General features: G+C 39.2%; 1 protein-coding gene across 1 annotated transcript in view; it reads left to right on the top strand.

Moving 5' to 3' along the window:
• Positions 1-21,552, top strand: part of SPAST (spastin) — a 66,401-nt gene that overhangs the window by 26,242 nt on the left and 18,607 nt on the right. Inside the window, 6 exon segments of the mRNA NM_213749.1 lie at positions 6,454-6,549; positions 10,926-11,113; positions 12,674-12,807; positions 13,077-13,170; positions 19,975-20,049; positions 21,098-21,169. Of these exon segments, the coding sequence (NP_998914.1) occupies positions 6,454-6,549; positions 10,926-11,113; positions 12,674-12,807; positions 13,077-13,170; positions 19,975-20,049; positions 21,098-21,169 (659 nt within the window).

Here is a 21,552-nt window from a genome sequence, read left to right as displayed (position 1 = left end):
CCAGTGTTCAAACCCACATTCTCAGGGGCACTGCTTTGGTTCTTAACCCACTGAGCTGCATCAGGAACTATATAGTAGTTGATTATTATCTTTTTTTTTTTTTTTTTTTTTTTTTGCTTTTTAGGGATGTACTCACGGCACATGGAAGTTGCCAGGCTAGGGTTTGAATTGGAGCTACAGCTGCCAGTCTACACCATAGCCACAGCAATGTGGGTTCACCCTTCTAATGTTTTATCACACAACTTCAAAGAAAAGATAAAAATCAAGAGTTTCCTTTCCCATCGTGGCTCCGTGGTTAACGAATCTGACTAGGAACCATGAGGTTGCGGGTTTGATCCCTGGCCTTGCTCAGTGGGTTAAGGATCCCACCTAGCCTGGGAACTTCTGTGTGCTGCAGCCCCAAAAAGCAACAAAACAAAACATTTGAAGCGTCTCATGGATTTATAGACTTCTATTTATTTATTTATTTATTTTTGCTTTTTAGGGCCGCACCCAAGGCATATGGAGGTTCCCAGGCTAGGGGTCAAATCAGAGCTACAGCTTCTGGCCTGCGCCATAGCCACAGCAATGCCGCTTCCGAGCTGCATCTGTGACCTACACCACAGCAATGCAGCTTCCGAGCTGCATCTGTGACCTACACCACAGCTCATGACAATGCCAGTTCCTTAACCCACTGAGTGAGGCCACGGATCACACCCACAACCTCATGGTTAGTAGTCAGATTTGTTTCTGCTGCACCACAGCAGGAACTCCTAGACTTCTCTTTAAATGCAGCTTTGTAATTTCTTATTTGTGGTGTTAGAGGAAAGGACAAAAAGGGGATATATAATATAACATGAAACTAGGCATTGATGGAATTAATGTTAGGCTATTGTTGTCTGTTATCCTCAAAAGTGCTATGTCCATTCATGAAAGATTCTACTTTTAAAAAGAGAGGGGAGGAGTTCCCGTTGTGGTGCAGTGGTTAACGAATCCGACTAAGAACCATGAGGTTGTGTGTTCGGTCCCTGGCCTTGCTCAGTGGGTTAAGGATCCGGCGTTGCCATGAGCTGTGGTGTAGGTCACAGACGCGGCTAGGATCCCGCGTTGTTGTGGCTCTGGTATAGGCTGGTGGCTACAGCTCCGACTGGACGCCTAGCCTGGGAACCTCCATATGCTGCAGGAGCAGCCCAAGAAATGGCAAAAAGACAAAAAAAGACAGAGGGGAGTTCCCGTTTTGGCACAACAGAAATGAATCTGACTAGGAACCATGAGGTTGCAGGTTTGATCCCTGGCCTCGCTCAGTGGGTTAAGGATCTGGTGTTGCTTGAACTGTAGTGTAGGTTGCAGATGAGGCTCAGATCTGGCATTGCTGTGGCTGTGGCCTAGGCCAGTGGCTACAGCTCCAGTTCGAACCCTAGCCTGGGAACCTCTATATGCCACAGGTGCGGCTCTAAAAAGACAAATAAATAAATAAAAATAGAGGGTGGAGTAGAAGACATCATCAACATATTCTCGTGTTCTGAGAATTCAGAATGTTTGGGAGTTATCTGTCAAAGACAGTAAAAAAGTGGCACAAATACATAGTAGAACATATTTGAATATTATGTGCTAGTTAAAAAATAGACTTTTCAGAGGTGGGATGCCTGATATGTATCTAATTAGAATGGAGATTGTTACTGGGAGTTCCCCATATAGACTAGTTTGAGAGGATACAGCCTCTCTGATAAAGATCGGAAGAGTTCATATATATTAAATGTCTTTGGTTTAGTGATAATGAACGTTAAAGCAAAGCTTAAGTGTAAAACCTGCTATAGATGAAAAGATAATTTGGGGCAAGTTCCTATTGTAGCTTGGCAGATTACGAACCCAACTAGTATTCATGAAGACTCGGGTTTGATCCCTGGCTCTGTTCATTAGGTTAAGGGTCCAGTGTTGTTGTGAGCTGTGGTGTAGGTTACGGAAATGGTTTGGATCTGGCATTGCTGTGGCTGTGGTGTAGGCCACAGCCAACACTTCTCTTTGACCTCTAGCCCAGGAACATCCATATGCTTCCAGTGCAGCCATGAAAAAAGAAAAAAAGAAAAAGATAATTTTGGCATTAGCATCTTTGTATACTTGGCAATTCCCCTTTTTTCTTTTAAATTTAGCTTCATTCGAAGTCCAGTTATTAAGTCCTCACTCTTTATCAGATACAGTGCCAAGATATATAAACTGAATTTATTTCTTAACTTGGCAGATATTTTTTTGGGTGGTTACCATGTTCTAAGCGCTTAGGATGTAGACAAGGATCCCTGTGTCATACAGTTTATATTCCAGCAGGGGGAATACTGATAATAGGCAATAAACATAAAAAATAACTAAGTTATACCATATGTTAGAAGGTGATAAATATATGGAAAAAGGAAAATGTAAAACACGCAAAGGGGATTAAGAGTAGATGGGATTGCCGGGCCGGGATTGACCTTGCTCCCTGAACTGCAAAGATGCCCTGATCCGCATTGTGCCACAGTGGGAGCTCTTACTAAAGTGTTTTAAGCAGACAAATTATGTGGTAAGATTTTCCGTATAAGTAGATCACTGAGGTGGTTGTATGGGGATTGCATGTGAGGGGATCAGGAAGCAAGGTGACTTTTATTTTAAATCATTGGTTAATCCGCATGACCTTTAGTCATTCTGTTTTTTTTTTTTTTTTTTTTTTTGCCTTTTCTAGGGTCGCTTCTGCGGCATATGGAGATTCCAGGCTAAGGGTCTAGTCGGAGCCTTACAGCAATGCGGGATCCGAGCCACATCTGCATCCTAAACCACAGTTCATGGCAACGCCAGATCCTTAACCCACTGATCAAGGCCAGGGATCGAACCCGCAACCTCATGGTTCCTAGTCAGATTCGTTAACCACTGTGCCACGACAGGAACTCCACCTTTAGTCATTCTAAAAGGGAGCATTAAACTAGGTGTATTTTCTTCCAAAAAAAATAAAAGAATTGGAACAGGTTCACATTAGCTGTGTCCTGCTATTGTGTATTTTTGTTTTTGCATGTATAAATCTACACATCCAAAAAACAAAGTTCTATGACTTTTTATTTTTAGTTATTATTATTAAAACTAAGGATTTAATTTGTTTTTTACTATATAATGAATGTTTATGTGAAATTTTGTTACATTTTATTGGAAAGAGTGTTAATTGATAAACAGGACATTTACATATCGGGTTTTTCTAATTTATGTCTTTTACCAACACAATGGTTCCTTTCTCAGTATGGTGATTTGAAGAGTATTATCACTGAGAAAAATCAGATGACCTACCTGTTAACTAACAACAGCAACCAAAAAAAATGGGCTCCAAAGTATATTGTATCAGCCAGTTCTAGGACACAAAAGCTGTGCAATACTTTGTGCTTTGTGCAGAAAGGGTAGCTGCTATTTAACCTGTCCCAGAGGCCTATGTGGCTGTACTGTAAACCAAGCAGGGCGCCTGCTTGTCTGACCTTAGAAATAAAAGTTCAGGAGAGTTAATATATATACACGTGCTACGTTTTTGCATATATTTATTGACTTAATGCAGGAGAAAAGAATCAGTAATGACAACTTGGAATATTTTAACAAAATAAATTTGGTCGGAATTGAGCCCCTCTTATGAATGAGGCATAGAGCAGGTACTTTATGTATTGTATTGTATTGTATTTATTTATTTATTTATTTACTTACCTACTTACTTTTTAGGGCCACACCCGTGGCATATGGAGGTTCCCAGGCTAGAGATCAAATCGGAGCTATAGCTGACAGCCTACGCCATAGCCACAGCAATGCAGGATCCTTAACCCACTGAGTGAGGCCAGGGATCAAAACCACAACCTCATGGTTCCTAGTTGGATTCATTTCCGCTACACCACGATGGGGACTCCTGTGTATTATTTTATTTAATCCTTGAGACTTTCTGAAAGTTGACACTGAAGCAAGTTTATGTTAGTAAGTGGAGCAGGGTATTCACCAGCTAGCAATATGGATTGACTCTGTTGGGGAAAGAGAGTGCAGCAGTGGTGTGGAGTGGCAAGGAAACTCAACTTCTACACTCCTGGGCTTCAGGTGCTAGGCCTAGAGACCCAGATCTTGAAAGGATTTGTTGTCATTTGAAGTGAGGATATGGTTGAAACTATCCTTTAAAATGTTGGACTCATTTAAAAATAGGTAATAGTAGTTTCCATTGTGGCTCAGTGGAAACGAATCTGACTAGTATCCATGAGGATGTGGGTTCAGTTTCTGGCCTCCGTCAATGGATTAAGGATCCAGTATGGCCATGGTCTGTGGTGTAGGTCGCATACACAGCTCAGAACCTGTGTTGCTGTGGCTGTGGAGTAGGCCAGCATCTGTAGCTCTGATTAGACCCCTAGCCTGTGAACTTCCGGATGCCTTGCAAAAAAATAAATAAATAAACAAAAATAGGTAATATAAGGAGTACCCTGGTTTCTCAGTGGGTTAAGGATCTAGCATTGTCACTGCTGTGGCTCGGGTTACAGCTGTGGTGCAGATTTGACCTCTGACCTGGGAACTTCCATGTGCTATGGATGCGACCCAAAGAAAGAAGGTAATGTAAGCACATGCCACTGAATTTCAGAAGTTCAGGTATGAAAAACATCTATCATACTATGCTCATTTCCTCTCCCCAGGGGCAGCTGGTATTACAGTTTCTTTGGATCCTTTTTAGAGATAATTTTCACATGTACAAGTATACACGTTTGTCCATTTAAATAAGTGTTAGGGTGCTGTAGACACAGTTCTGCAGCATACTAATACCATTCGGCTTTGTTATGTCGGACATATGCTAGGGTAGCTGAGTACATGGCATTTACTAGATACTCCTTAGAGTTTCCTTCTGTGTTGTTTCTTCTTTTCTGAAATGTCCTTTCTACTTTTCAGATCCTTTCTCTGTAAAACCTTTTTAATGTTCTCTTTCTTTCTCCATCCTGCTCTTTCTACACAATGATTTTGATGTATTAGATATTCTGAAAATATTTATGATTTGATAGTAGTGATATGGAATTACCTCAGGTTATCAAACCTGAATAATGCATGTTTTGAAGATAGTTATTGTTCATTTCCATTGATATTTTAATGTCTCAGTTTTTACTAACTGTACTTTTTTAATGATTTTTATTTTTTCCATTGTAGTTGGTTTACAGTGTTCTGTTAATTTTCTGCTGTATAGCAAAGTGACCCAGTCACACATACATATATATATTCTTTTTCTCACATTATCTTCCATCATGCTCTGTCACAAGTGCTTATACAGCAGGATATCATTGCTTATCCATTCCAAAGGCAATAGTTTGCATCTGTTAACCCCATATTCCCAGCCCATCCCACTCCCTCCCCCTCCCCCTTGGCAACCGCAAGTCTGTTCTCCAAGTCCATGAGTTTCTTTTCTGTGGATAGGTTTATTTGTGCCCTATATTAAATTCCAGATATAAGTGATATCATATGGTATTTGTCTTTTTCTGACTGACTTCACTTAGGATGAGAGTCTCTAGTTCCATCCATGTTGCTGCAAATGGCATTATTTTGTTCTTTTTTATGGATGAGTAGTATTGCATTGTGTATATATATCACATCTTCTTAATCCATTCATCTGTCGGTGGACATTTAGGTTGTTTCCATGTCTTGGCTATTGTGAATAGTGCTGCAGTGAATATACAGGTGCATGTGTCTTTTTCAAGGAAAGTTTTGCCCAGACATATGCCCAAGAGTGGGCTTGCTGGGTCATATGGTAGTTCTATAATTAGTTTTCTGATGGTACCTCAGAAAACTGAGGTACCTTCATACTGTTTTCCATAGTGGTTGTAACAATTTACATTCTCACCAACAGTGTAGGATTCCCTTTTCTCCACATCCTCTCCAGCATTTGTTATTTGTGGACTTATTAATGATGGCCATTCTGACTGGTGTGAGGTGGTACCTCATAGTAGTTTTGATTTGCATTTATCTAATAATCAGTGATGTTGAGCACTTTTTCGTGTACTTGTTGGCCATCTGTATATCCTCTTTGGAGAAATGTCTGTTCAGGTCTTTTGCCCATTTTTCAATTGGGTTGAAAAAACAGGTTTTTTTCCTGTTGAATTTGTATAAGTTCTTTGTATATTTTAGAGGTTAAAGCTCTTATCAGTTGTGTTGTGTGAAACTATTTTCTCCCATTCCATAGGCTGTCTTTTTGTTTTTTTTATGATTTCCTTTGCTGTGCAAAAGCTTGTTAGTTTGATTAGGTCCCATTGGTTTATTTTTGCTTTTTTTTTTCTGTTGCCTTGGGTAATTGTATTTTTAAAGATAATTTTATATAAATGCAAAACCCCTTCATCATGTAATGAATAACCTTGTAACACCTTGAATCATTTTTTATTTTCACATACACATTTTATTTTTTCATTATATATTTTTTCTTTTTGTTTATTTTGTTCTTTTTTACCCTTCTTTGTTGCATAGAGAAGCTGCAACCAGTTTTGCAATTTTCCAAGTCACAGATGGACGTCTATAATGATAGTACTAACTTGACATGCCGCAACGGACATCTCCAGTCAGGTGGGTTTAGGTTAACTAACATGTAAAATAATAAAGTTTGCATTCAAAGTAGAGTCCTACTTAACCTAAGTGTATTGATTTGATTTAATAATGGTGGATTTGATTGGTTTTTGTTTTCACAGGGCTGTATGGAAAGTGCAGTATCCCTTTCATTTGTGGTGTGTAAACATGTAACAGCAGTGTATAGCCATTCTCAACATGTTTTATTTGCATATTTTATAATCTCCAAAAATATGAAGGTTCATTTTCCTAGATTACTAGCATATTCTTTTCCTTCTATTTTATTTTGAGCTTTTTGGTTTTTTTCATAGGTAGCTATCCCAAGGTTTTTATGAAGGTGGTGTTTTTTGAGATAGAAATTTTAATTTTTCTTACATACCAATTTTTAGTGCATGTACATAATACATGAATATTTTATCATAGTACCTGTTCCCAAAAATTTGAAGCTGAGTTCACATAGTGAGGAGAAACATTAGAATACTATTATTTACTGTGGTTTAGACTTGTTTTCTATGAACTTTGGGCATCACATCAACTCCTACAGAAAATTAAATGCTGTTTCATTTTGTTTTGTTTGATGGGGGGGAAATGGTCATTTCCTAGGTGCTCTGACATCTTGGATAGTTTTATTGCTGACTTTTTAAGAATTTATGTCCAGGGCTTAAATTTTATTAAAGTAAATGATACTTTGTTCAAATCGTAACAGAAAAACCTTAGTTTAGATTATGACAACTGCTTTCTTTATTCATATGCAATAAAAACATTTAAGGATTTTAATGAAGAAATAGCGTGAGCAGATTTCTGTGTATGACAGAGGCAATTGGTCATCAACTCTTTTTCTTGTGGCTTCACCTCTCCCTGAAGGAGTTCTCACTCTGGTTTGGTCTTTGGGTACCGAGCCCCACCTCAGTAGTGTATTCGTTTTCCCATTCCTTCCTGTATCTGACTTCAAGCGCCTTTTCAAGTATGGAGATAAGTATTTTGTCTGTTTCTTTTAGCAAGGCTGTGAAGGACTGACATTTTCATAATGTACTTTTTGGAAAAAAAACAAAGAAATGTAAGTGTGCACCACATGTAAATAGTAAAGTTTCCAAAACACAAATTTGAGATCCTAATAATCCTACCAAGGTAAACAGCAAAATTTTCTAGCCCTGAAGAGCTGGTATGCCATTCCTTGATATCTTCTTCTTAAGTATTTTCTTCTACTTAATTCTGCATGTGAGACTTATCTACCATGTGGGGTTGAGTATGGGGAGCAACTTTCTCGTCTGGGACCCATTAAAAAAAAAATCAAACTATCTTGTTTTATTTTTTGTTTCTAGGGCTGCACTTGCAGCATATGGAAGTTCCCAGGTTAGGGGTTGAATCTGAGCTGCAGCTGCTAGACTATACCACAGCCACTGCAACGCCAGATCCGAGCCACGTCTGTGACCTACACCGCAGCTCACGGCAACGCTGGATCCTTAACCCACTGAGCAAGGCCAGGGATCGAACCCGCAACCTCGTGGATACTGGTTGAGTTCATTACTGCTGAGCTACTACAGGAACTCCCCAAAATATCTTATTTTAAATTTCTAGTTGTCTGTTTTGTTCTTATTTTCTGGTTGGGGGGACATAGTGCCTTTACAGTTAATTTATGCAGCACTGATGTGTGATACCCATTGAGCCTCAGTACATGAGCCAGCTCATTTATACCTAGTTCATGAGTGTCCCTACTTAGGGAACATTCTGTGATACTTCACTTGGATGAGTACCTTCCACTCTCTTAGGAAATATATGCCAAAATCTACTTACTACTTCAATGTGTTATCTACATTGTCCTATTTTCAAGTCACAATTACTAGATGTGCAGAGAAATAGGAAAATGTGACTCTTACTCAATAAAAAAAATCAATCCATAGAAACTCTTGACTCTGCCCACATGTTGAATTTAACAGATGAAGATTTCAAAGTATTTGCACAGATATATATGTGTGAAGAATTAAGAGAAAATATGTCATCTGTTAACAGACCTGCAGTCTTAGCAGAGAATCTGAACTACAGGATACAAACAATGGAAGTTTTTAACTTGAATATATAGTTTGCTAAAATAAAAAAAAATATTAGGTAGCCTCAATAGCTGGTTGGATATGTCAAATGAAATATTCAGTGACCCTGAACCGAGGTCAATAAAAATTACTAAATCAGATGACTCCACTATTCAGAAAGCAGATTAGTGATTGCTTAGGGCCAGAGGTAATAGAAATGGAATGCAGATGGATACAGGGAGACTTTGGGCTATGAAGGAAACATTTTGTATCTTGATCTTAGTAGCTATTTTTTTTTTTTTTTTGGTCTTTTTAGGGCCACACTCGTGGCATATGGAGGTTCCCAGGCTAGGGGTCGAATCGGAGCTATAGCTGCTGGCCTACGCCAGAGCCACAACAACGTGGGATCCGAGCTATGTCTGCGACCTACACCACAGTTCATGGCAATGCCGGATCCTTAACCCACTGAGCAAGGTCAGGTATCGAACCCGCAACTTCATGGTTCCTAGTCGGATTCGCTAACCACTGCACCACGACGGGAACTCCTTAGTAGCTATTTTGCCAATATAGTTTACATTTTAAACACATGCAGTTTATTATTCATAGATTATATTCCAAATGTTAATTAAAAAATAAATAGTGAAAACAGTTAAGCTTATTGTCATTCCCTTGTTTGGATAACTTTCCTGCTGCTGCTTATAGGGTCATTTATCCATAGGTCCTTGAACATATAGTACAGAACTTTGCATTTATTTACTGGACATAATGTGTGATTAATTTACTCATAAGTTCCCTCCTTTTTTTTTTTTTTTTTTTCTTTTTTTTGTCCAAAGACACATCTGTGGCATATGGAAGTTCCTGGGCCAGGGATTGAATCCAAGGTGCAGATGTGATCTATACCACAGCTCCAGCAATGCTGTGTGCCTAACCCACTGCATCAAGCGAAGATTATACCCACACTGCCACAGAGACAACACCAGATCTTAACCTGCTGCACCACAGCAGAAACTCCTCCCCCTCCTTTTTTTTTTTTTTTTTTTTTTTTTTTTTTTTTGCGCTACACTCATGGCATGTGGAAGTGTCTGGTCCAGTGACCCCGGCAGCTGTGGTGACAACACTGGATCCTTAACCCACTGCACCACAAGGGAACTCCTTAAATTCCCTTCTTGTGAGTTTCCTTAAGCCATCCATGTTAAGGGGTTTGATGACAAAATCAAATATAAGGTTTTTGTCTTTTCTCTAGGCTACCCTAATTTGGTGACTGATTTAATACCTATCTTCAGAGTAAACATTGTTATTAATGCACTGATGTTTTGTTATATAGTATGTGAGAATATTATTTAGAAGCAGTGAGATTTGAACATTCAGAAGTCTGTAATTCATGTAGAAGAGCACTGTGGGTAGGTCAGGTGACCTTTTAGACTTATTCGAAGGTGTTATATACATGTTTATTTACACATATGTAACTTAAAATACTTGGCATATTAAAAACTGCATCTTATTTTTGTCTTTTTTTTAGGGCCACACCCATTGCATATGGAAGTTCCCAGGCTAGGGGTCGAACTGGAGCTGCAGCTGCTGGTGTACACCACAGCCACCACAACCCGGGACCTAAGCTATGTCTTCCGCCTACACCACAGCTCACAGCAGCACCAGATCCTCACCCACTGAGCAAGGCCAGGGGTCGAACCTGCATCCTCATGGATACTAGTTGGGTTCTTAACCTGCTGAGCCACACAGCAACTGCTTACTTTCTTAATTTAAATCCAGAGATTTTAAATAAGTGGATTCTCAGTGATAGACGTTTATGTCATGCTCACGTATACTAATTGGGTTCGTTACCGCTGAGCCATGCCGGAATCTCCAAAAACCGTATTTTTATATCCTTTAAAATTAATTTTTAAAACTTTTTTTTGACATACACTAGACTTTTGTACTATTTTATAGTCTTAGAAGTTTGTAACCAAGTGCTATTTTTTTCCTAATGCCTTTGCTGCATTTTGCTTCTTAAATTTTTGGCAACTTTATTTGCTTGGTAACATTTTTATATTCTCCTCATGTCCCCACAAATAAAGTTATTTCTTTTTATTACAAGTACATATTCCTTATAAGAAAATTAGAATATACATCAGGAAAAGGAAAAAGCTCAATAACCGTCATCTTGTGCATACCCAGTAACAGACCTTATGAACACTCTGGTATATATTATGATTGCAATCTTATTTTGAAATATTGCTGAGGTAAAAAAAAATTATCAGTCTCACAGATGTGTATGGGTCTTTATGTTACTTTTTATAATGTTTAGCTATAATTTTCTAACTATGATGATTTCATTTTTTTCCTTGCTAGAAAGTGGAGCTGTTCCTAAAAGAAAAGACCCCTTAACACACCCTAGTAATTCACTGCCTCGTTCAAAAGCGATTATGAAAACTGGATCCACAGGTCTTTCAGGCCACCACAGAGCACCTAGCTGCAGCGGTTTATCCATTGTTTCTGGAATGAGACAGGGGCCTGGTCCTACAACTGCCACTCATAAGGTATTTGGCGAAAGTAACTTTTTTTTTTTTGTCTATTTTCTAGGGCCGCACCTGCGGCATATGGAGGTTCCCAGGCTAGGGGTCTAATCGGAGCTGTAGCTGCCAGCCTACGCCAGAGCCACAGCAATACCAGATCCGAGCCACATCTGCGACCTACACCACAGCTTACGGCAATGCTGGATCCTTAACCCACTGAGCAAGGCCAGGGATCGAACCTGCAACCTCATGGTTCCTAGTTGGATTCGTTAACCACTGAGCCACAATGGGAACTCCGACAGTAACTTTAATTGCTGTGCTCTTGCAGATAGAAAATCTTGAAGGTGATACGTTTGCTTAAATTTATTACAAGTACATTATAATACCTTAGAGAATTGATGTCTCCACAACATTTAATATAGTTCTTCTATTTTTTAATTTTGATTTCTAAAAATCTATGTAGCAGTGGCACCTTACTGCTAAAAAGCAGATCTTTTAAATTCTTTTTGGTCCTAATTAGGCTTTTTAATAGTAATTTTGATTTTCTAGTCTGTTTTATATAATACTATATAGTTCATTTTAAATTTGTTATTATTTTAATTAAATTTACATAAAAGTTTTATAGCATTAAATACATAAAGTTTTGTTACTGTTCTTTTTTTTTTTTTTCTTTTCAGTTGCTCCCATGGTGTAAGAAATTTTCTGAGCCAGGGATTGACTCCGAGCTGCAGCTGCAGTCTCTGCCACTCCAGGGGCAATACTGGATCCTTAGCCCATTGCGCCACAAGGGAACTTCAAGATTTGTTACAGTTCTAACAAGGATCAAAATTACATGACTGCGGAAGTTCACTTGTGGCACAATGGGCTAAGAATCTGACATGTTACTGCCATGAGTCTGGTGGCTGCTGTGGCATGGGTTTGATCCCTTTCACATGCTGTGAGTGTGGCCAAACAAATTACATGATGTCATTGTCAGCAACATGTGGAAATTCATGGCCAGGAATCAAACCTGTGCTGTAGCAGTGACCTGAGCTGCTCCAGTGACAGTACCATGTCCTTATCCTTAACTTGCTGTGCTGTAAGGGAATTCTTTTTTTGTGTGTGTTTTTAGGAGGGCCGCACTTGCAGCATATGGAAGTTCTGGGCTAGGGGTTGAATCAGAGCTGTAGCCATCAGCCTGTGCAACAGCCACAGCCACACCAGATCCAAGCTGCATCTGTGATCTGCTCCACAATTGCAGCAATGCCGGATCCTTAACCCACTGAGCAAGGCCAGGAATTGAACCTGAATCCTCATGGATACTAGTCTGATTTTTAACCTGCTGAGCCACAATGGGAACTCTGAGCCCTTTTTTAGTAGTAACTAAACCTCTCTGGATAAAATCTTCTTTAAACTCAATTCATGCCAAATGTGGTTCTATAGTGAATGCCATTTTATCTTGGAGTAAAAATGAAACTTTTGGATTTTTGTAAACTTTTTTTTGCTACTTTTAAGCCTTTAATTCTGTGAACGTTAAGGTTAATTCACTTGTGAAAAGTATGAACATTATGTGTGTTTTCACATTAAAATTTTGTGTCTTTTAAGAGTACACCAAAAACAAATAGAACAAATAAACCTTCCACTCCTACAACTGCTCCCCGTAAAAAGAAAGACTTGAAGAATTTTAGGAATGTGGACAGCAACCTTGCTAACTTTATAATGAACGAAATTGTGGACAAGTAAGTTTTGTCATCTGAACTGTTTTATTTTATGGGGTTTAAAAATTTAACATGAGTGAAATAGATAATAAATACCTTGTCTGATTTATATATTTAATTTTTATAATGGTTTTTCAATTACTGTAAATGTAGAAAATCATTGCTTTACTGATTTCATTATAGTTTCACATTTAACATAAAAATTGCTACATTACATAGAACTTAGAGTTAATATTATAACAACTGAAGTATATTTCTGTTGTGGGGCTAACTAAAATTCTGTTTCTTAGTGGAACAGCTGTTAAATTTGATGATATAGCTGGTCAAGAATTGGCAAAACAAGCATTGCAAGAAATTGTCATTCTTCCTTCTCTGAGGCCTGAGGTAAGGACTTCATATTATCATTTTCCTACAGCATCATTCATTACTGAATCCATAGTGGCAGTGAAGAAAAGTTTGAACTATACTAGAATGATTAATTCATACAACAGTAGATTTAATATTTTTTAAATGAAGAAACATTAGCAGTTGTTGTTGACGAGTTATTTATGTTGGAGAGGAGAACAATTATAATGGTTCCTATTTCCCAATCCTTTTGTTTTGTTTGTTTCTTTAACCTTTTCAAATATTCTTTTTTTTTTTTTTTTAGTCTTTTTGCCATTCCTAGGGCCACTCCCTCGGCATATGGAAGTTCCCAGGCTAGAGGTCGAATCGGAGCTGTAGCCGCTGGCCTACGCCAGAGCCACAGCAACTCGAGATCCTAGCCGTCTGCAGCCTACACCACAGCTCATGGCAATGCTGGATCCTTAACTCACTGAGCAAGGCCAGGGACTGAACCTGAAACCTCATGGTTCATAGTCAGATTCATCAACCACTGAGCCACAACGGGAACTCCTCAAATATTCTTTATTGTTGGGGTTTTCTTCCCACTTATTTATTTATTTTGCTTTTTAGGGTCAAACCTGCAGCATATGGAGGTTCCCAGGCTAGGGGTCAAATCGGAGCTACTCTGCCGGCCTATACCACAGCCACAGTGACATGGGATCCAAGCTGCATCTTCGACCTGCACCACAGCTCACGGCAACGCCAGATCCTAACGCAGTGAGCGAGGCCAGAGTTCAAACGTGCAACCTCATGATTCATAGTCGAATTTGTTTCCGCTGAGCCACATAGGAACTCCTAAATTATTTTTATTTTTATTTCTTGTCTTTTTAAGCTGTACCTGCAGTATATGGAAGTTCCCAGGCTAGGGGTTGAATCAGAGCTACAGCTGCCACCCTGCATCATAGCCACAGCAACTCGGTAACCTAGCCACATCTGCAACCTACACCATAGTTCATGGCAACACCAGATCCTTAACCCACTGAGCAAGGCCAGGGATTGAACCTGCATCCTCATGGATACTAGTTACGTTTATTACCACTGAGTCATGATGGGAACTCCTCCATTTTTTAAAAACTCGAGCTATAGTTAATTTATAATGCCATGTTAATTTCTCCTGTATAGCAAAGTGATTCAGTTATACACACACACATTCTTGTTTGTATATTCTTTTCCATTATTGTTTATTATAGGATATTGAGAATATTTCTCTGTGCTATAGTGTAGGGTCTTATTGTTTATCTAGTCTATTTGTAATTAAATTTATAGGAAAAGTAGGTAGTAGGAAATAATTTTTATATCAGGGTAAGAGATTTAAAATTAAGAGGCAGGAATCATTCTGGAGAAAAAAGAAAAATTAAGATAAAATTGTTTAAAAGAATTATTTTAAAGGGTATTAAGTCATCAAAGTAAGTAGAGAGCTGGTGAATGTTGAGTAGAGACTTAAACCTCCATCCTTAAGAAAGTTAAGTAATCTTGGAGTTGATAATAAATTTTGATTTTCCATACTTAGATTGTTTTGGATTTGCATAATTCACAGATTGCATATTTGGTGCTGTTCTGATAATGTTGTAAAACACAAATCTGAGGATCCATCCTTGATCAGTTATTTCTCTTTTCCTTGAACCTTCAAATCTTAATGGACTCATTTACAAAATCTAGTGAAAATACATGTCATGTGATGCATCGTAATGAATGCACTTTCTTCCCCCCCCCTTTTTTTTTTTTGCTTTTTAGGGCCACACCTGTGGCATATGGAGGTTCCCAGGGCTAGGGATCTGATCGGAGCTACAGCTGCCGGCCTACGCTATAGCCACAGCCACACCAGATCTGAGCCTCATCTGTGACCTACACCGCAGCTCATGGCAATGCTGGATCCTTAATCTACTGAGTGAGGCCAGGGATCAAACCCCAAAACTCATGGTTCCTAGTCAGATTTGTTTCCTCTGTGCCACGATGGGAACTCCAGAATGCACATCCAAGTGAATGTCTAAAGGTTGTGTGGCTCTATTTTTTTAGTTTGTCATTCTTTACTACTGTCATTGCATTTATAGCTCGTGAGTACCAACTATACTGGGAACTTACTATTTTTTAGGTCTGCTTTCTTTCTTTCTTTCTTTCTTTTTTTTTTTGGTCTTTTATCTTTTTAGGGCCATACCTGTGGCATATGGAGGTTCCCAGCCTGGGGGTCCAGTTGGAGCTGTAGCTGTTGTCGTATACCACAGCCACAGCAACACCAGATCCAAGCTGCGTCTGTGACCTGTACCACAGCTCATGGCAACTCTGGATTCTTAACCCATTGAGCAAGGCCAGGGATCAAACCCGAAACCTCATGGTTCCCAGTTGGATTCATTTCCACTGTGCCACGATGGGAACTCCAGATCTGCTTTCTTTATTTGACTCCTTGCTCATTGTAAGCAGCAATATGTGTGCAATGACTGGTTTGATATACTAATTGAGATTTTGCTAACACAATAAAAATTTGAGAATTATTAAAATAGAAATGATTTGTCCATATGTGATCTAGATTTATCTTCTGTACCATTTCAGGCCACACTTTGTGGAAACATATCATAGCTTACATTTTGGGCTTTTTACCTGGGGTTATATAAGACTAGTGAATGCAGCAGAATGAGTACTGACAAAAAGATGCTTGTTGAAGAGATTCATGTAATTGTAGACATGAAAAGGATTTTGTTGATATACTAGTCCTAAAACCTAAATTTCTTGCTCAGGATTATAGTTAAGTGGTAGATCTAGGAAATGAAATAAATAAAATACCCAAGATTAGACTGCCTCCTCAATGCTATAGCTACCATCTAATTCTAAAGTGTGGGTTTTAGTATTTATTAAATATTGTGCTTTTTTAGGGTATAAAAACATGTCTAGGAGTTCCCGTTGTGGTTCAGTGGTTAACGAATCCGACTAGGAACCATGAGGTTTTGGGTTTGGTCCCTGCCCTTGCTCAGTGGGTTAAGGATCCGGAGTTGCCATGAGCTGTGGTATAGGTTGCAGACGTGGCTCAGATCCCACGTTGCTGTAGCTCTGGTGTAGGCTGGCAGCTACAGCTCTACAGCTCCAGCCCAACCTCTAGCTTAAGAACCTCCATATGCCGTGGGAGTGGCCCAAGAAATGGCAAAAAGACCAAAAAAAAAAAAAAAAAGTGTCTAAAATTGTAACGGTAGTAGGAAAATACCTGGACTGTACTAGAAGTCATTCAGCTTCTGCTTTACTCTTTTTTTAATTTTTTTTTTTTACAGAATAAAATACATATATTTAAACACAGCTATATTCACACAGATTATTATATCATGGATCTTAAGAAACAGATTAGGAGTTCCTCTCGTGGCGCAGTGGTTAATGAATCCGACTAGGAACCATGAGGTTGCGGGTTTGGTCCCTGCCCTTGCTCAGTGGGTTAAAGATCCAGTGTTGCCATGAGTTGTGGTGTAGGTTGCAGACTCGGCTTGGATCCCCGTGTTGCTGTGGCTGTGGTGTAGGCCAGTGGCTACAGCTCTGATTGGACCCCTAGCCTGGGAACCTCCATATGCCGCGGGAGCGGCCCAAGAAACTTGTAAAACTCGACAATAAAAAAATAAACAATCCAATTAAAATGTGGGCAAAAAGATTTGAATGGACACCTCATCAAAGAAGATGCAAAGGTGAAATGCATTTGAAAAAAATACTGAACATGATTTATCATTAGGTAATTGCAAGTTAAACAATACGATTTCTCAGGATGACTAAAATTCAAAACTCTGACAACATCAGATATTAGTGGCAATGTAGAGCAATAGGAACTCTTATTCATCGCTGGTGGAGAAGCAATGTTGTATCTGTATAATGTAATATTCAGCACTAAAAAGTGAGCTATCAATTGACAGAACAATGTAAATTGACTATAATGGAAAAATTTATTTTTTGGCTATGCCTGTTCTATATGGAAGTTCCCAGGCTAGGGACTGAACCTGCACCACAACAGTGACCTGAGCTACAGCAGTGACAAGGCTGGATCCTTAACCCACTGCACCACAAGGGAATGCCTATAAAATTTTTTTTCTTTTTTTTTTTTTGTCTTTTTTTTTGGTCTTTTTGCCATTTCTTGGGCCGCTCCCACGGCATATGGAGGTTCCCAGGCTAGGGGTCAAATCGGAGCTATAGCTGCTGGCCTATGCCAGAGCCACAGCAACTCGGGATCCGAGCCGTGTCTGCGACCCATACAACAGCTCATGGCAACACCGGATCCTTAACCCAATGAGCAAGGCCAGGGATCGAACCTGCAACCTCATGGTTCCTAGTCGGATTTATTAACCACGGAGCCACCACGGGAACTCCCAACGAAAACAATTTTTAAAAAAGAAATGAGCTGTCAAGCCACCAAGATACATAAAGGAATATTAAATGCATATTACTAAATCAAAGAAGCCAATCTGAAAAGGCTAATATTGTATGATTCCAACTATGTGACTTTCTGGAATAACTATGGAGACAGTAAAAAGATCAGTGGTTGCCGAGGGTTCATGAGGAAAGAGGGAGGGATAAATGAATGGTACAGAAGTGGTACTTTAGGGTAGTGAAACTGTGATATGAAACTGCATTGGTGGATATGGGACACAAATAGTGAACTCGAATGTAAACTGTGGACTTTAATGTATCAATATGCATCAGCTATATTAAATGTACAGTGCTAATGCAGGTGTTAATAGTAGGGGAAACGGGGGAGGTGAGGAGTTATATGGAAACTCTTTGTACTTTTCATTAAATTTTTTGTAAACTTAAAACCACTCAAAACTTTTTTTTTTTAAGTTAATATCAGCCAGTTCATATGGTTGAACATAAAGTACATATATCTTCACTCCTGAGCAAAGTCTTATTATCCTGGTGCTTCACCCTTGATTCTCCCATCATGCCTGGTATCTGTGAGTTTGGAGACTCTGGTTTAATTTCCTTAAAGAATAAAACTTCCCAGAGTTCTCACTGTGGCACAGTGGGTTAAGAATCCAACTGCAGTGGCTCAGGTCACTACAGAGGCTCAGGTTCCATCCCCAGCCTGATGCATTGGGTTAAAGGATGCAGCATTGCTGCAGCTGCAGTGTAGGTCTCACCTGCAGCTTGAATTCAGAACCTGGCCTGGGAACTTCCATATGCTGCAGGTGCAGCCATAAAATTTAAATGAATGAGTAAGTTAAACTTCCTCCTTTGGTTGTGGAAGAGGGGTACTTGCCAGAGTGCTCTTGGTAGGGGCAGGAGCATGGGTTCAGTTTTTAGTCATACAAACTTGTGAATCCCTTCTCTTCTTTTTGGCCACCTCTCTTAACTGTTCCTTTCTGTGGTACTTGATGCCTCCAGTTCCCGAGCTTTTCCAGGGTTTTTTATTTTTAATTAATTAACTACTTATTTTTTGCTTTTTGTGGCTGCACCTGTGGAAGTTCCCAGGCTAGTGGTCTAATCAGAGCTACAGCTCAGGGAAACACTGGATCCTTAACCTGCTGAGCAAGGCAAGGGATCAACCCGCATCCTCATAGATACTCATCATATTCTTAACCTGCTGAGCCACAGTGGGAACTCCTTAATTTTTATTTTTATTTTTTATGGCCACATCTGTGGCCTGTGGAAGTTCCTAGGCCAGGCTATGAATCCAGGCCACAGCTACCACCTATGCTGAAGCTTCAGCAAATGCCGGATCCTTTAACCCATTGCGCCAGGTGGCACGGGATTGACCCGAACCATTGCTGTCATATTCTTAACCCACTCTGCCATGGTGGGAACTCCTTCTAGGGTTTATTTAATGTGCTCCTTGTATCTGGGTATCCTTTCACAAACAGGCGTTTATGTTTTAGCTACCTCAACTCTGTTAAATAATTTACCACATTTTGTCAATTCTCCATCTACAAAAACTTGTGTCCTCTGTTCTTTCCTGGATTTTTGTTTGTTTTAAAGGTTTATATCTTTTTTATTCATTTGCTTTTATTTTGATGAGATTTCTAAAGCGAGTATAGAAGGAGACCTATGTTCAATGTCTTATTTGTCCAATCTGCTTTTTTTTTTTTTTTTTTTTTTTTTTTTTTGCTGTTTAGGGCCACACCCATGGCATATGGAGGTTCCCAGGCTAGGGGTCGAATCAGAGCTACAGCTGCTGGCCTACGCCAGAGCCAGAGCCACGCCAGATCCGAGCCGCATCTGTGACCTACACCACAGCTCACGGCAACGCTGGATCCTTAACCCACTGAGTGAGGCCAGGAATCGAACCTGAAACCTCATGGTTACTAGTCGGATTCATTTCTGCTGCACCATAATGGGAATTCCCAAGTCTGCTTTTCATTTCTATCAATGAGGATTTGGTTTTACTTCATTTTATTTTCTTCTGTTTTTACTAATTATACTAATTTGTTGATTACATGTTCTCTTTTTTTTTTTTTTGTCTTTATAGGGCCATACTGGTGGCATATGGAGGTTCCCAGGCTAGGGGTCTAATTGGAACTGTAGCTGCCAGCCTATGCCACAGCCACAGCAATGCCAGATCTGAGCCGAGTCTTCGGCCTACACCACAGCTCACGGCAATGCCAGATCCTTAACCCACTGGTTGAGGCCAGGAATCAAACCCGTAACCTCATGGATCCCAGTTGGATTAATTTCCTCTGCTCCACGAGAACTCCTGATTATGTGTTCTCTTTAGAGCTCTGGACAGCTCTCTTTGGAAGGCTGCTGCTGTAAAATGGGTGCTTTTTAGATAACAAATAATAGTTTAACTGTCTGGGAAACGTACCTCCAGAATCATAGTTGTGAGTTAAAGTATATATTTTTAAGTTGTTCACAGGTCTTAGAGCTCCTGCCAGAGGATTGTTACTCTTTGGTCCACCTGGAAATGGGAAAACAATGCTGGTAAGAATTCTTTTTAAATTTGCATGTTCTACTGAGATACTAGGGATATATCGAAAAAAAATTTTTTATTGCCCATAAAGTCTACTATTTACTTATTTATTGTCTTTTAGGACTGCACCCATGGCATATGGAAGTTCCCAGGCTAGGAGTCAGATGGGAGCTACAGCTGCTGGTCTACACCATAGCCACAGCCACGGCAGTGCAGGATCTGAGCCGTATCTGCAACTTACATACAGGTCATGGCAACACCAGATCCTTAACCCACTGAGAAAGGCCAAGGATCGAACCTGCAACCTCAAGGATACTAGTTGGGTTTGTCAACCGCTGAGCCATGACAGGAACTCTGAGTCTATTATTCATGACTTGCTTTTTGTTATAATATACCCTCTTAAGTTTTTTAGCTAGTTTTTAATGAAGAAGTAGGTGGAAAACCATATATGTTATCTTCGGTAGTAATTTAGAGCTAGCTAAATTTAATAATATAACTTTCACTATATTCCCAAGTTAATAAATAGAAGAGCTTACTTTACTATATTGAGTATCTCCTGTGATTTTTTTTTTTACTATTTTAACAGCTTTATTTAAATAAAATAGCATAAGATGTCTTTTTTTTTTTAATTGAGGCATAATTGACATACAACAAATATTTTTTTCCCATATCCTTTACCAAAAGTTTATGCCAGGATCTGGATACCTCTTTGTCCTGAATAGCTTTCCTAGAGGGAAAACATAGATAGGCAAAGAGTAATTTTTTCCCTTAGCTGTTTTTCTTTCTCTAACTAGTTGTCTTTCTATAACTAGAGTAACACCATGTATTTTTTTTTAACCTCTGTCAGTTCTTTCTTAGAGTAAAAGAGTGTAGAAAGAAGCATAGCTCTTCCTAGACTTTTTCCTCATTGCTGGAAAGGAAACATTGATTACTATATGTTGGGAGTTGTGTCATACCTTATATTTTTAGCGAAACTGTTCTAGTATTTAAATTGATCAAATGTGTTTATCTTTTTAAAGCAATTGAACTATGTAATATTTACCTTTGTGATTTTTAAAGGCTAAAGCAGTAGCTGCAGAATCTAATGCAACCTTCTTTAATATAAGTGCTGCAAGTCTAACTTCAAAATATGTGAGTATTCTTTCAAATATCATATTTTAAGTTACTGTCTAAATGTTAATATGTTAAGTATAAATAGTTATAACATTACACAAAAATGTTTTTTTCTGAGTTTTATGTCTATTTTCTAGACATGATAAATATCACTCTTTTTTTTTTTTTCTTTTTTTGTCTTTTTAAGGCTGCACCCTCAGTACATGGAAATTCCCAGGCTAGGGGTTGAATTGGAGCTGCAGCTGTGGCCTACACCACAGCCACAGCAGCCCGGGATCTGAGCTGCATCTGTGACCTACATCACAGTTTATGGCAAAGCCAGATCATTAGCCCATTGAGCAAGGCCAGGGATTGAAGCTGCATCCTCGTGGATACTCATCGGGTTTGTTGCCACTGAACCA

This window comes from Sus scrofa, chromosome 3, assembly GCF_054392235.1.
Source record: "Sus scrofa isolate SSC_HxYL_T2T_F1_AM1 chromosome 3, Sscrofa_HxYL_maternal_Yorkshire_Landrace_v2.0, whole genome shotgun sequence".
Lineage (NCBI taxonomy): Eukaryota > Metazoa > Chordata > Mammalia > Artiodactyla > Suidae > Sus > Sus scrofa.
This window is presented reverse-complemented; position numbering and strand designations above follow the sequence as displayed.